Source organism: Corvus hawaiiensis, chromosome 6, assembly GCF_020740725.1.
Source record: "Corvus hawaiiensis isolate bCorHaw1 chromosome 6, bCorHaw1.pri.cur, whole genome shotgun sequence".
Lineage (NCBI taxonomy): Eukaryota > Metazoa > Chordata > Aves > Passeriformes > Corvidae > Corvus > Corvus hawaiiensis.
The window spans coordinates 46,843,901-46,859,255 of record NC_063218.1 but is presented as its reverse complement, the minus strand read 5'-3'; the positions used below and the strand labels follow the sequence as shown (position 1 = coordinate 46,859,255).

Sequence of the window (15,355 nt, the reverse complement as noted above, 5' to 3'; positions counted from 1 at the left end):
CTAAGAAACTGAACAAATAACTTCAACAGACAGCCTGTGCTGTTTTCCATAATGATTAAACAGCCTGCAAGGTGGACAGTATGAAGTACAACACATGAGCAGGGAGGTTGCTCCTGTGAAAATGTTCTAGCAAGGTAACTGCTCTCCACCTGCACCAGCTCCCATGATGAAGAGAAAAAAAATGGAAAATTTACACAGTCCTTCCTCTGTAACATTAACTTCAAGTTTGGTACAGTGATGATACAAATGATACAACCATTTTGCCTTTTAGTGAGGCTAGATTACCAAATCCTCATTGATCATCTTTAATTTCAGTATTACATGTCATTTCCTAATGAATACACACCTCAGTAGAAGAAATTACAGACAATTCTTTGGGCTAAGTTGGTCTTCAGTGCCTGGAAGGGTTATTAATTTGTCTGCCTAGTCCTAGTGTGTACATATATAACTTTGGTGCTCAAGAATGAACCAGCTCTGGCTGCTAGAAGACAGAGTCTCTTAGAATCACAGGAACACACTGGTTGTCAGTGACCTCTGGGGATTGCCTAGTTCAACCCCTTCCTAAAAGCACAGTCAGCTACATAAAGCTGTGCAGAGCTGTGCCCAGTCACCTTAGGGGCATTTCCTAGGATGAAGATGGACAGTCATCCACAGCCTCACTGGATACTTTTTTCCAACACTTGACTATATTCATGATAAGAAAAATAATAAAAATATTCAGCATCTCTAAATGGAATTTCCTTTGGTTTTAACCTGTGCCTGTTACCTCTCGCACCATCCCTGTGAATCCTTCCAAAAGCTCTATTTTCTTTTGACTCTACTGCAAGATAGTTGAAGAAATGAATAAAATATCCTCCCTGCTTTAATTTCTTAAGACAGAACAAACTCTCTCAGTCTGTCCTTGCACATCATGTGCCCCACAATCACCACACTGGCCCTCCACTAGATCCCTTCCCCTCCAGTATTTATGTGTCTCTTCTACTGGGGAGCTTTAAATTGGGTTAAGCACTTTAGACATAGCCTTTTCTTACTCTGGAAGAAGGTGTCATTGCTTCTCCATGTCAAGAAATGTGAAGGAATGTGGGAAGTGGTATGGTGCACAATGACCCAATTATTACATTTGTCACTTTATCCTGGTATGAGACAAAGGCATATATATTAAAATGCAGGATCTCCACACATTTGAAAGAACTCTGCTTGATTTTTAGATTGTAATTTGGTATGAACAGAAATACTGTCAAATGTAACCTCATATCCTGCACACTTCCTACTCTCCAGGGATAACACCCTGTATTTAATACTGAAGTTGTAAATAGTATCTCTCCTTTTTAAATAAATTATGTCAAACCTTTACCTACTGTCATAGAAAGAAAATGAGCTCTATTATCCCTCATGAAACCAGGACACCTAGAAATTCGTAGAGCTCCATTTTAAAGTCAAAAGAACTTAATGTATTTTACAGCAGCCACACTTTACCATGCTACCTGAAAATTTAAAGCTTTCTGCCAATTTAATATTCTTTGTAATTTTTCTATTATTTTATAATAGGTTATATTTAAATATAATTTAATGGGTTGAGTGATGATGACTCATTACTATGGTTGGCATTGTTAAAATCTTTTGCCTTCCCTGCAGAAGTGAAGCATCTCCATGCCCAACCGAATTATGACAGATGCATCAACAAACTGATGCATAAGTTGAACACCAAAAGGGGTAACACTGTCAGAGACTCTGAATGCTATAAACTATTGCCAAATTTACTGCATATTCCACACTTTGGAAAAATTCAAGCCATCTAAGAAAAGTCTGAATCAATGCCAGAATTCCCACTGAGATATGAAAAAAAAGAAGTCTAGGTACTCGAAAACTACCCATTCTTTATAAAGGTCCTGTAGTTTTGCCATTGTTGGATCTGGCTTTGTAAGCAGAGCATTATGAAGTTCATCCTCAAGCATTTTCAAAGACTTCCCAGAATAGCTTTTTAATAGCATATTGTTGCTTGACTTTTACAGAATAAAAACTGATATGGTACAGATTTTGTCAGCGCTCAAAAAAACCCCAACGAAACTTTCTTTCACTCTTGAAAGCAAAAGTGTTCAATGTATTACTAGTTCTCACTAGAAGCTTGATTTAACATAATTCCCTGAAGGCATCTTGATCTGATATATTAATAGGAGTAGGAACATTTTGAAAGATTCTCTTATTTTTTTTTAAACTTCCTTTGATTTTCTTTTTCAAGGTACTGAGCAAGGAGAGGAGAACAGAAGAGAAAGTCCAGTGAGAATTGTACTTAGAAGTGACTTCCTCTTCAGCCTGGAAGACTCGTACAGAAAGAGTCAGTGCAGCGAGCGAGAAATGACAGGACAGTGCCCAGATTGCAACAATAACTGGAATTACAGTCAATAAAATCCCAGTGTATTAATCTACTACATGAACTTCACAGCAGAAGGGAAAGGGCAGTTTGTTTCTACCAATTTCCATCACAGTGGATTCTGGTTACACATCCCAGCACCAAAGGTTTTGCTGACACTCAGTCCGAACACTCCTTTTGTTAGCTCCATGCAATTGCTCCTACTTACCACCCTGTGCAGCACCATGGATGCTTCCCTTCTGTCCACAGCATTTATACTCCTTGAATATTTGTAGATTTATGTCCCATCTGAGCCCTCTCTCTCCCATGCTGTACATATTTAGCTCTTTAAGTACTTCCTTGGAAGTAAATCTCTTTAGTCTCACAATCACTTTTTCTAAGCATAAAAATTATAAGTTTGCTCATAAACTGTAAAAAGGCAGTAATGTGTATGAGCAAACTTACGAACAGAAACTCCATTATGAAAACGTCATGTATCTAAATTTGGTTCATCAGCTATTATTCTCTGAAAGCCTTAATAGCTAATTCATTCTGATTGTGACAAAGTCTTTCATGCCCTATGCCTGCTGGATACATAGTACAGCTCTGTTTATGTTTGGACTATATTGTTTATGAATGTGCAAAAACTCCTGCTGATCAATAAAGCTCAAAGAAATCTGCAGTAATTATTTCTGGGAAGATATACAACATATGCAGTCTTAACACATTAACAGTGTTTCATTTTAGTCTCATTACTGCTTTCGGTTGGAATCGTTCCGTCTTACTGCATTAGTGAGTGAAAGTTGAGAGACCTGATATTCCCCTACAATGCATCAAAGGATTTTAATTGGTATTTTATGGCATTTCTAGTATTTTTTCATATTCCACAAAACCTGACTCAAAATCAATGAAGTGTCATCAAATATTAGCGAGGTATCTCTCTCCTATCACAACAGAGGGTGGGTGTTTTAGCAGATTCCTTAGCACAAATAAAGGTCTCACTGGCCTTTGACTTTTTGAAGGGTTGCCTCATTCCTTCTGCAAACATAATGCAAAGGTGTGACATGATCTGGTGTGACTCTTTATACTAGTCAGGAGAGAAACTCATCCTACTTGTGAAGTCTGAGTGGCTGAAGAAGAAAATAAAACATCAGAGTAGCTCTTTCAAGTCCCTGTGCCACTCCTTTAATGACACTGCAGCTGCTTGAGTCCATCCAACACAGGTAAGGGATACAGTCAGTACAACTGAAAGGTTCTGGCTTGGGTTTAATCCAACCTTCTCCATCTGTGGTGATGACATGCAATGTTCATTAGTGTCTAAACTTACACCTTTACTCACACTTGAACAGCACCTGTGTATTTAGAAAACGAAGCTTCTTCCCTGACTCTACCATCCCCAGGATATTTGTTGTCATGTGGCATGCCAGCATGAAACAGGATCAGACAGCTCGGAGCCCCGAGAGGAGCAGGAGAGCAGCAGTCAGTGGTTCCCACAGCCTGCGTGAGGACTGAGGCTTGGCAGGGCTGGCTCCACACTCCTGTTCACACTGAACATCTGGCTGACCCCAAGTGCTGGGCACACTGACAGAAGCTCCCCCAGGATGATAACAGCAGATGACATGGCCATGCTGTTCCGCTGACTTGTAATGAGCTGAAGGGGAAGATATTACTGTAAGAAATTCTGCAGTTCTATCCTTATGCGTATTTGCAAACCCTGAGCTAAGCTTGCAATAGGACCTCGCCTGCCAACTGTAACAAAAGAAAAATTCTCCTGTTTCTAAGAGTCTCCAAACAGTGCCTAGAAACTGTGATGTATGTGTAAGTGAAGGAGATGGTGACAAGAAGATGGGCAAGGACAAAATAAAGGCCAAGGTAGAGTATTTTGTCTGTATTTAAATTGTACTGCTGGTTTTACCCCCAGCTTGGGGTTCTCAAATGTGCTACACAGAAGCTGCTGCATCAGATGCACGTCAGTCTTGTAGTAGCTTAAAAAATGAAGAAGCAGTCACTTTGGCTTACCTAATTCTGCCTTTTAGCTCATAATACTGAGGGTCTGAAATATCTGTAACATCAAATCAGCTCTGGCTGTACCTTGTGTAGGCATCATTGATTTACACGAACTAGCCTCCATTTCTTTACCTCCAGAGTTACATTTTTCTGAGGTTCAGGTAATTCTAACCCTTATAGAAAAGTCAATGTTGCTTTTCAATTCAAATTGCATTATTAAGGTGGTTAAAATTAACAAAATAACGACCAGAAATAAAAGCATACATTCTGCTTTAGTAACCCTATTGCTTTCTATCTGAGGAGATAATCTTATTATTAGGAAAAAAAAATTAGCAAATGTTATGCTTAAAAGTGACATGAATGTCTGGGCTGGCAAGGAACAGACAGGTTACCTGTCCTTTACTTTCAAAATGGGAGTAATTCTGTTGTCTTTCAGCTCTTGCAGGTGATCCTAGGTCTGGAGCAAAAGCCCATCAAAACCAGCAGAGGCCAGTCTTACAGATGAGACAATAAACACAACTGTCCAGAAGCTGCAAGCACTGGCAGCCAACAGGCTTCCTTGAAAGTGTTTCCCTGACCACTATGTAGTCTTATGCTCTGCTCTTCCACCAGGAGGTTCCCTAGATGAGCACATAAGAGTTGGTTAAATGCTGAGACAAGAGATGGGATAAGAGAAACTTTGTAGGTGACAGGGGAACTTGAGCCTGCACAGACTGTCAGAGAAGCTGGTATTGCTAATACACTTTAACCAACAAGGAGTTAGGGACTCAAACACTGATAGCCATTTTGATAAACAGATTAAACCTTCAGCTGATGTAAATTAGTACAGCTCCCCTGACTCCTGCACATGGTGCTGCCACACTGCATGATGGCCATAAAGCAGTGTCTTGGCACTACAAAGAGGAATGGGGGCTTTAGGAAGAGGTTCTTCACTGACCGGAACAGGCTCCCCAGGGAAGTGGGGCTCCAAGCCTGCCAGAGTTCAAGGAGTTTCTGGTTCACACTCTCAGCTGAATGCTTCCGTTTAGTTAGGTAGTCCTGCAAGGAGCAGGCAGTAGGACTGAATAATTCTTATGGGTCCCTTCCAACTCAAGACACTGTGTGATTCTGTAACTCAAAGCACATCAGGCACTACTGGTATTGCATCAGCCAATATCAGAAAATTAAATGTACCCTATGAGGTAAGCCCTTCCTACAACACTGACCCTAGGGTTGAGTCTAAAACCAGGAAGGAAGGAAGGAAAACAGCTTTATTCTTTCTCTCCTCAGTTCCCAGGTCCTTTGATTAACTGCTCCCAGAGCTGAAGAAAAGAAGGGAGGAAGGGGAGGACTTAGATGGTTCCATCCCCTCACAAGTTTCAGTACCAGCCAAGCAGAAGGAGCTAAAAACTGAAAGACAAGGAGGAGCAGAGTCTTCATAACAAAGTAGAGACAACCAAAGTAGAGGAGATTGGTGCTCAGTACTTACAGCCCAAACAGGCAGCAAGCTGGGATTTCACATGCAACACAGCACCACCACACAGAGAAGAGATATACATGATGAATAAAGCTCTCAGGCTGTGTGCATGGCATCTGCCTGGTCTCTGCATTACTTGCTGCTGTGGCTGCAGCCTGCATTTCCCTGATTTTGCTAGTTTGATTGCTAGAACACCAGCTCAAGTGCTAAACTGGAATGAAAATCTACTGTTTGATCTGTAGCATTAAATTACTGAGATGAAGTCATTTACAGGCTGTTTCTTTCCCATTTAGTTGCTTTGAAATAAATTCTCTGTCACCAATGAAGTTTCAACTGTCAGCTCTCTGGATCCAGAGATACCACTGAAAACAGTAGGGTTTTTGGTTTCCTTTTCTTCCTACTCATTAACTTTTTCCTTATTTTCTTTATGGCTGTTTCACTTACAGATGAGCTGGCTGGAGTTCAGAAAACTCTCAACAGCACAGTACAAAACACCATGGGCACTCATTTTCCCCTTGGACTATTCCCTAAATGAGAATCTTTTGATGTCTGGATAGTCACACAGATATGATATAGCATCAGTGCATTCCACAGCTGGTCCTGACCTAATACCAAGTTTTAACTCTGATTTTATTCATTCCAGCAGCTGTGATGAACTACTTGCTTATTAACACAAGGTTATCATTTAAATTAAACTGAACACACAGATCTGCCTGTTAATGATTACTTTCATTCCCCTTCTCATTAACCATTGTTTCAGCTTTTCTACGATAAAACTCAGGGTTATCCACAAATCAGGATATATCAGAATAATGGGAAGTGGGTGTATCGAAGCCATTTTGTTAATTAACAAAATTTTGTTAATCCTTGATGTGATGGAACTTACCCAGCCTTGGTGCTTTCTAAGAAGGCAGCTGGCTTTGGATAATCAGAAAGGAATCAGCATTTTATCTGCTTCAAGGCCTTTCCCATTTCTAATTTATTCTTGTGTAGGTAATGTGTGGAGAAGGATCCTCTACTGCTTTTGATTGGATTACTGGCCATGCTGCATCCCAAACAGAGCATAAGAATGTGTTCTTGGTAGCAAATCATTGGAGAAAAAAAAAAGTGCCACAAAATCTGAGGGTGAAATAAAGAACTGCCTACGAATCTTATTTCCTTCTAGGACATGGGTAGTTATTTAAGTTTCTGTACATGTGTGCTGTAACAATCAAATAGAGATTAAAATCTTTCCTTCACATACAGCCCCATACTGTTTTTTACCAGTATTCCTATGATCTCCTGGACCAAAAGTGAGTCCCTATTTGCAAAAACATATGCACTAGACCATGTTCACAGATCCTTTCCAGCAGCTTCTCTAAATGTTCTGTTTCACATTTAACTGAAGGCAATGTTGCAGTTAGGCTGATCAGCTCAGCTGGGACAGCCTACAGTGTTGCCCATGGAAAACAGGTAAGTCTGCCACTTATCATTTTCAACAAAATAAAAATTGAGAAATAATTTTGCTTTGGGACATTTATTTTTTATTTGGACACAATACATATGATAAAAGAAATCAAAATTGTCATTACTATTATGGAAACATGGACTAAATGCTTTTTAAAGGTCACTGAAGCACACAGGATGCGTAGACATGTTCAGATGGAATCACAAAAAGAGGATGAAGGCACTGAGTTGAGATTTAGACAATTTGGGTTTGCTTCATGGCTCTCTCAGTCTCCCAGTGCAACCTCCACAAGGCACTTAGTTATACTTTGCTGCAGCTCCCTGTCTAATGAGGATAATAATATTTTCCATTTGTTTTACCCAATTAGATGGTAAGCTCTACTGGTCAGGTACCTCTGCTTACCAGGAGTTTTATACAGAAAGAGCATCCTCATGGGCTGCCTGCAGGGGATACTGTAATACAGGTAATAAATTATATAAACCATCGTGATTTAACGTCTGGAGCTGAGACTTTTAACCTAGACTATCCATGGAATAATGAATGACCTTTTTCAGGGTAAGCATATAAATATAGATATCTGCAAAACATGTACAAAAGGCAGAGAATTCAGGCAATTTAGCTCCTCAAACATAGATCTTAAGCAATTAACCTAAAAGATGATGTTTACACAGACCCTTAAGGATCAGCTGGATCAACATTTGAGCATCAAAGTACTTAATCAGGCATAAATTTCTTTAGCATAGAGAAATGGTCTGTTCAGGTGTACATACAGCAGCTACTTGAAGACAGCACTATGATCAAGCCACCACAACTGATTGTGTTTGAGTGGTAGAGCAAAGTGGTGCCCCAGCTCCTGCAAGGACCTGCCCTCAGGGGGAAAGCACACGCAGTGCAGCGGGGTTAAGAGCATACAAGCCAAACATTTTGTTAAAATTCCCAAAGATGATGGATATGGTTAATAGCTCTGATGCACATTAGAACTGTATTGCAATTCCAAAGGGAAAACCAGCCAAGATGGATTCCTAATTTTGTATTAAGATAACCCATAGAGATTTGCAGTACAGCTACATGATCCAGCAATGCAGGACCAAACACCTATGAAAAAAAATCAATGGAAGTCCATAAATTAACCTTCACAAGTCAGACTCCTGGCTTATTATCTCTGTCACTAGTCCAGGACACTGACCCAATCCATCAGAACAAAGCTGCCATTTTCTAACTACAGCTGAGCTTGTAGCAGAGGAACCTCAATCATACAGCCTTGAGCAACAATACTCATAGAAACCTTAAACAAGTCTTACTGAAGCAGGAAAGCAGTGTTTGCCTAATTCATTCATCAATTTGCATCTATATTCCAATGTAAGATTATATATACCAGGTTACATACTTATCTCAAGAATTCCTGTTGCTTTGATTTCCCTAGGGAAATCTAGTAATGGAAAAGTTTATCTTCTTTCACACTGTAGCTGGAGCAAATAAGAATCAGTGCAAATACCCATTCTTTGTTCACTGAAATCTTAGAATGACAGCTGTAAAATTCACCCCCATCTATGTATTTTTTGCAGAATGCATAGAATGGTTGAGGTTTCCTTTTATTTTTTTTTCTTTATATTCTTATATTTTCATATTATTCTATTCCTCTGAATGCAGAGAAATGGGAATGGGCCTGTTTCTTAAGAGATTAAGGAAGCACTGTCCTGACTACACATTGCTACTGAGCAAAGAATATCTGCAGTGGACACCAGGTAATTCCTTTCAAGTCAGTAAATCTGTGAAGCTTTAGACTATCTAAACTCTTGATTCAGAGAATTAATGTGGATCACTCCCGACTAGTGCACATAGCTGTGCAAAAAACTCATATACAAACTGAACTTTACTTCTGCTTTTCACCTCCTTTCCCCATCTGTCCTCTACTTCTCAAAACACTTAAGTCTGTTCTACCTTCTTTCAAAAGTCATTGGCAAATGCCAGAGGTAAGCAATTCCTAACATTCACACCTAACACTACAGCAGCCTAATACCAAAGAGCTTACAAGCCATGCTCTGACAACCCAATACAAATGTCCTATGTGCAGAACACAAAGATACATGATCAGAGTCGCATCAGCTCTGCAACTTAGTGTGTGAAATGTAAATAGGTTGAAATGTCTCTCTGACACTACTCATTTTTCACTCACTCAAACTCTGTGGGAAATCTCATCCCTTATCACATCAACAGTAGCACTAGTCCTCAGGCAAGACCTTCCACAAACATCCTATGTCTACCATCACAAACTCTGCTCCTCCAATGCAGGTGGGTTGAGCTAGTCCTGCTTCCTCCCAGTTGATTTTAGGATCCCCATAGTGCTCCATGTCTCCTGCAGTATCTCTAATGCCTTCCTCCAAACTGCCCACCTCAGTAACAGCAGCACATCCCCCCAACTCGTAACTGCCCCATGCTTTCCTCTTTCTTCTGCTTTTGGGAAGCAGAACAAGAAGTGCTCCTGTTGTATGGCAGATTTGTCTTTCCAGTCCTTGCAGATCAGACTCCCAACGACCCCACATGAGGATGAGGTGCACTATGAGAGATATGAGCAAGTTGAGGTCCATATTGCTCTTGGTCAAACGAGGCATGACAGGTAGTTTGTGGGCTTTAAATGCCCCAAGTGTCTTCCACAATATCGTCAGGATGGGATTTCAGAGTGGGTTGCAATAGGAATACAGTACAGGCAGAACATTCACATCATCTTTTGTACTGTCTATGGTCATACTTCACACCCCAGGCTTTCTCTCACACTGTATGGAGCAGAGGAAAGGGGAGGTCAGTGAAAACTGCTACTCACTCAGAGATACACAGCAATGTTCTGCTCAATGGAGCAATGTCTGATCTCACACATGTAGGGTATAACATAAGCATCTGCCAACCCACTTGGTTTATTCTACTTTTTCTTCTTTTTGTCCACTCCAAGCCTCACTTCATCAGACTATTGCATACAGACTACTGAAACGTGCAAAGCACGCAACATTCTAGCTTCTACTCCTTGCTTTCCTTTTCCTTGCATTTCCATTAGTAACTTTTCCATGGTTTTAAGCCCACCACAAACCTGTTACAACTGCCTGCTGACCTTGTCTAACTCCTGTCCATCTCATTTCCCTAAGTTTGTTCAGTGCTCTGGTCTAGTGAAAGGCGTCCCTGCCCATGCCAGGAGAGCTGGAATTGGATGATCCTTAAGGTCCTTTCCAGCCCAAACCATTCTGGGATTCTAGTGCTGGGGTTCAACAAATATCAGGAGGAGAGGTCAAATTATCCAAATACATTATCCAGGGAGTAGTGCAACAGAATATACTACCCACACAACCAAACAGCCTCCATCATCCCCTCTCAAACACCTGCGCAGACTTCAGTTTCTCCATTTCTACTTCCAAAGCTTCTACTTCCAAATGGAATAAACATTACAAAGTTAGCTAAAGCAAATGCTGCGCAGGAAAATGCAGCTGCATCACACATGAGCAAGACAACTTACTCCGTGAGTGGCTGTTAGACTTGTAGCAATGCCCTCTGGAGACATAAACTCAGTTCCAAAAGCAACCTCGGTCCTACTCCCAGGACCAAGGCCAGATGTTAAGTGGTGGCCAGGGAGATGCTGAAAGGAGCGTAAGGACTTGATCCGGGAGCAATTGTTAAACACCGTGTGTGTCACAGACACACAAGGCTGGAAACACTCAGGAGCTTTCCCTTTACAGTTTAGATGGTAAATCCTATTGCAAGCCAGCTGCAACAAAACAATCCTCTTAAAAAGCAGTAGACAGGGCATTTTCAGGGATGTTTAAAAAAACTGGAGATATTCTGGGAAGAGATACTTTCACTGTGGCAGAACACAGTGTTGGGAACACCTCTGGAATAAGAAAAGGATGAAGGGATGTAGCAACCACACACCCTAAGAACAGCCCTGGTTTGATATTTAGCAATTTCTTTCATTTAAGCACTTGTTTTGCTATCTGTGTTACCTGGGAAAACGGGAGCTGGCCAAAACCAAATACCCCAGTCCTGAACTTGAAAACACTATTTCAAACACTAATCAGATAGAACTAGCAATGTGGGGAAAGGAAGACTAAGGACAAACCTGCATGGTAAGGCTTTGCTCCCAGAAGCAGGAGCTGCTACCACCATCCATTTATCTTCCAAGGACATAGGCACAATAAAAACAACTCAGAAGAGCTCAAAAATCTCACTGGTATTTACTGACAGTAAGAAAGTACCAATGCACTGCAACGTGGAAAGTGATTCTAGACCAAATAAAAACTGAATTCAATGTGGACTAATGAAACTGTATTTCAACCCTCTACAGTCAGGCTTATTCTGAATTAAAGTAGCTATAATCAGCTCTAACTTAACGCAATTGAGAAGAAAATTGAGTAAAATAGAGGCCACACGGAATAGCTACAGTACAGAAAGGTAAGAACAGGCAGACAGAGTGAAATGTGGATACCAAATCAGATCAAGCTTCCCCATTCTCCCATGCAGAGAGTTCCTAAATGAATTTGGATTCCTTTGCATTACTTAACTTGATCCATCAAGTACAGTCCTTATACCATGCACTGAAGGACACTGGATTCTGAGGACTGTAGCATGTCAGGAGGAGCAGTACCTGCAAACATTTCCATCTCCCATGGACGCCCATCTGGGGGTGGCTGAGTGCATTCACGCCATCTGAGCAGCGATGGCTGATCAAGGGAGTCTCTGCCCTTGCCAAAAAGAGATGAGGGCCAAAGAACCATACGAGATAAAAGCCTGAATCTCTTCCAGTACCGAGGACTGCCTGCCAGATCCTGACCTGATCCTGACACGCAATCAGGCACTGCTCACTGCTGTCACATCTCAGCTAGGCCTTCAGGAAAGCACGAAGTAGGTGATTAATTTTGCATATATAAGCTATACCATTAGAATCTGCACCCTGCGGGCTCCTGCTGCATTGGCATTGAAGCTGTAATCCATTACATCTGTCTGAGCACACACTTCCTCCACAAGGTGTGTATTCATAGGACTGTTAAAAATGTCAAGGACTTTCAGCCTCAGATTCTGACTTCAGCCTTCCCAGTTTAAATTTTCACTCACATAACTGCCTTAATTTCCATTTATATTGTTCCTTTTAGTTTCAAGCCACATATATAGCCTTTACTAGCCTAGACTGATTAGTTCTGACTGCCTAAAAATCAGCAGAAACAACTGATTAAGGCAAGGACCTGGAAAGAGTCCTCTGTTGAGGCTTGGAATCTCAGTCACTTAAGAGATTTGGGGCTTGTGTGCCTCAACTCATTCTGTAGTTCCCAGGAGAAAAAAAAAAAAAAATAGTATGTGAAGCACAGTAAGGAACAGCCTTTTACAGAGGCGTCACCAGCTGAAGCACAGCTTCTCTTCACTCTGAGCTTTGCCAAACCCCATGATGAAGTCTCAGACTTGAGCAGCAAGATCACCTTACTTCCTGGTCCTCAGCTGAACAGGATGCAAAATATACACTAACATCAACTACAGAAGGTATTCACTGCTCCTAAAGTTCACCTCTGAGTGGCATCAAACTGCATTCTGATAAAATATACCAGGGATGTGGCTCAAACTTCTGTGAACTCATGGACAGCTGGCACCTTATTAATCTTTGATTTCACAGCAGTCTCCTTGTGCTGGCACCTTTGCTTCCTGACATCTCAGCTTTTGTAGAGTTAATGGCTGGAAAAACCAGCATTGTCAAATCTGACGATCTTAATTTTCAATTTAAACCACAATCAACCTCTTCAGAATCAATCTGTTTGCGGCCTGCATTGATCTTTCTGCCCAGGACTTCAGAACATCAGTCCCACTAGGGCAAACACTTGGAGTGGACTTCTACCAAAGCGGAGTGAAAAAGAATTTAAAAGATACACTACAAAACATGGCTTCACAAAAGTCTTCCTCTTCTCTGAAGGAAGCCTACATCACCACTAACAATTCCCTTCTCGCAGCTGTCATCCTCCACAGACAGTGTGGTCAGGAATGACCTGGCAGCTCCTTAGAGCAATTATCAAAGCCTGTTTCACACGTGACTGACATCTCATGCATGTCAAGTGGGCAACTTCTGTTGAAACACAGGTCACTGCAACATGCATTGCAATAACACCAGCATCACAAGACAGCAAACAGTGCAGCAGCTCAATACTCACACTCAGCAGGAGGCACTTGTTTTCTTTGATGGCACCTATGCAGCCCACGAAGCCAATGATCATGACAAACGTCCCTGTGACGATCAGTAGGTTGGCAGCTGACAGCGACGGGAAAGAAGAGGAGAGGGTGGCAAAGTTCCCTTGGGTAACAGCCAGCCAGATGCCTACACCAAGGATTCCACAGCCTCCCAACTGGAAAAACAAAGAGAAACAAAAACTCAGTTATTGTATCCAAGCAACCCCAGATATTAATCCACATCAATATGGCAGTGGAGCAAACTAGCAGTCACACCTAATAAGAAATGCTCTCTCCCTGTTGCACTTTCAGTAGGAAAAACAAAGGAGAAAGAAAAGAATTATTATAGAGAAGTCATCACTAAGATGCAACACACAAGAAGACATAGATTTCCTAAATCCAAGACACAACCTCAGATACCAGGTCTTTTGCTCTCTAACGGAAAAGCACACATTGAGTAAAGGATAAATTCCCAAAGGTTCAGCCCTCAAAGGGATTGAAAAAAATCCATGTCCTATTTAGGTACCTTACAGAGCTGCCCAGAATGGCTGAACCATTTTCGATTCCCCATTCTTCCCATCCCAATACACTGTCTCTCATCCCTGACACATGCCATAAACAAATCTTGCCTAGCATCCCCCTGGCAGGACACCTCACACTTCTTAGTTAGCTCCTGCCTAAGGTCAAGTCTCCCTTGGAAGCAAGAGAGCATTGAGAGTGTAAAGCAAAGAGGATTTTGCATTATTATAGTCACACAGCACAGCAGCACTCTAGGTTTCTTTCTCTCCTGCTCTCCCTTTAAAATAACCAATTTTTATTGAGTTTATAATTGCACTTTATTATCCAAATCAATTAAAGGATTGGAAAGAAATTGTGTTCATAGAGTAGTAAGCCAGACATATGCAAGAGCATATCCACTAAATACCTGCATAAAGTGGATGAACATAAGGCAGCTCATGAACCAGGGAAGGAAAAAGACAGAGCTAATCCTGGGGCAGAGCTAAACCTCAGAAATTAAACACAGAGGAGAAACACAAAAGCCAAAGCAATTTCTTACACTAATCACTAAGGTTGTCTCTTAATGCCACTGAACTCCTCCCCAAATAAAGGACAGTAAAGGCAGCTCTCCTTACCCCAGCTGCAAACCAGTCTCTTTTGTTCAGAGCTAAGGAACCAAACTATACCTCACTGCCATGTACCTCAGCTGCACCAACCTGCGTGTCTCCACTGAGAGAAAGTGAACTCCAGGACACAGGGACTCAAATTGCCTCATTTAGGAGTCTTTTCCAGGCATCACTGTATTCAGCCTTTCACAAGTACCCTCTACAAGTGCCACGGAGGGACAGTCCATGCCCTGACCATATACGCTGGAAATACCTCCCCTCTATTCCCACTTACAGAGTATGATCTTTAACATCATCCAAAATGACTGAAGAATAACCAAAGGAGAGGAGGGGGAGGAATACTGAGAGAAGGTAACCCACAGAAAATCATTTAGGCTAAGGGAGGGGATATAAAGAAAAGTTACCATCATGGCCCAAGGAAAAAAATTGAATCAAATAGGAATAAATTCCTTAAAGAGGGCATAAAACTCTGAAGGTCTACTGAACAACAGAACAGCATCGAAGGAGAGATGGCAAACACCTAAACTAAAACCAAACTGGTCAGAGTGCTGAAATACAGTCAGGAACAGCACTAAACTGGCTGAGGAATGGTATGGAAAGCAGAAGTGCACTTCTGCCTCTTCAGCTTGGGGGATGTTCGCCTCAAAACCAGTCTCAGAGCTGCAGGCACAGGGAGGCCACTCAAACAGCCCAATTAAGCCTAATGAAGGCAGATGCCCAAGAGCAGCAGAGCCATGACCTTGCAATACATTCAGCTCTTACCTTCAGTTCTTTGTTTTGAA

The 15,355-nt window shown here is 41.5% G+C and overlaps 1 protein-coding gene across 6 annotated transcripts in view; it reads right to left on the bottom strand.

The window, feature by feature from the left end:
- The window catches only part of TSPAN4 (tetraspanin 4), a 436,626-nt gene that overhangs the window by 59,318 nt on the left and 361,953 nt on the right, over window positions 1-15,355 (bottom strand). For all 6 annotated transcript variants that reach the window (XM_048305953.1, XM_048305952.1, XM_048305951.1 and 3 more), the window contains one exon: window positions 13,434-13,625. In XM_048305953.1, the coding sequence (XP_048161910.1) occupies window positions 13,434-13,496 (63 nt within the window). In that variant the 5' untranslated portion in view covers window positions 13,497-13,625. The remainder of the gene's footprint in view (window positions 1-13,433; window positions 13,626-15,355) is intronic.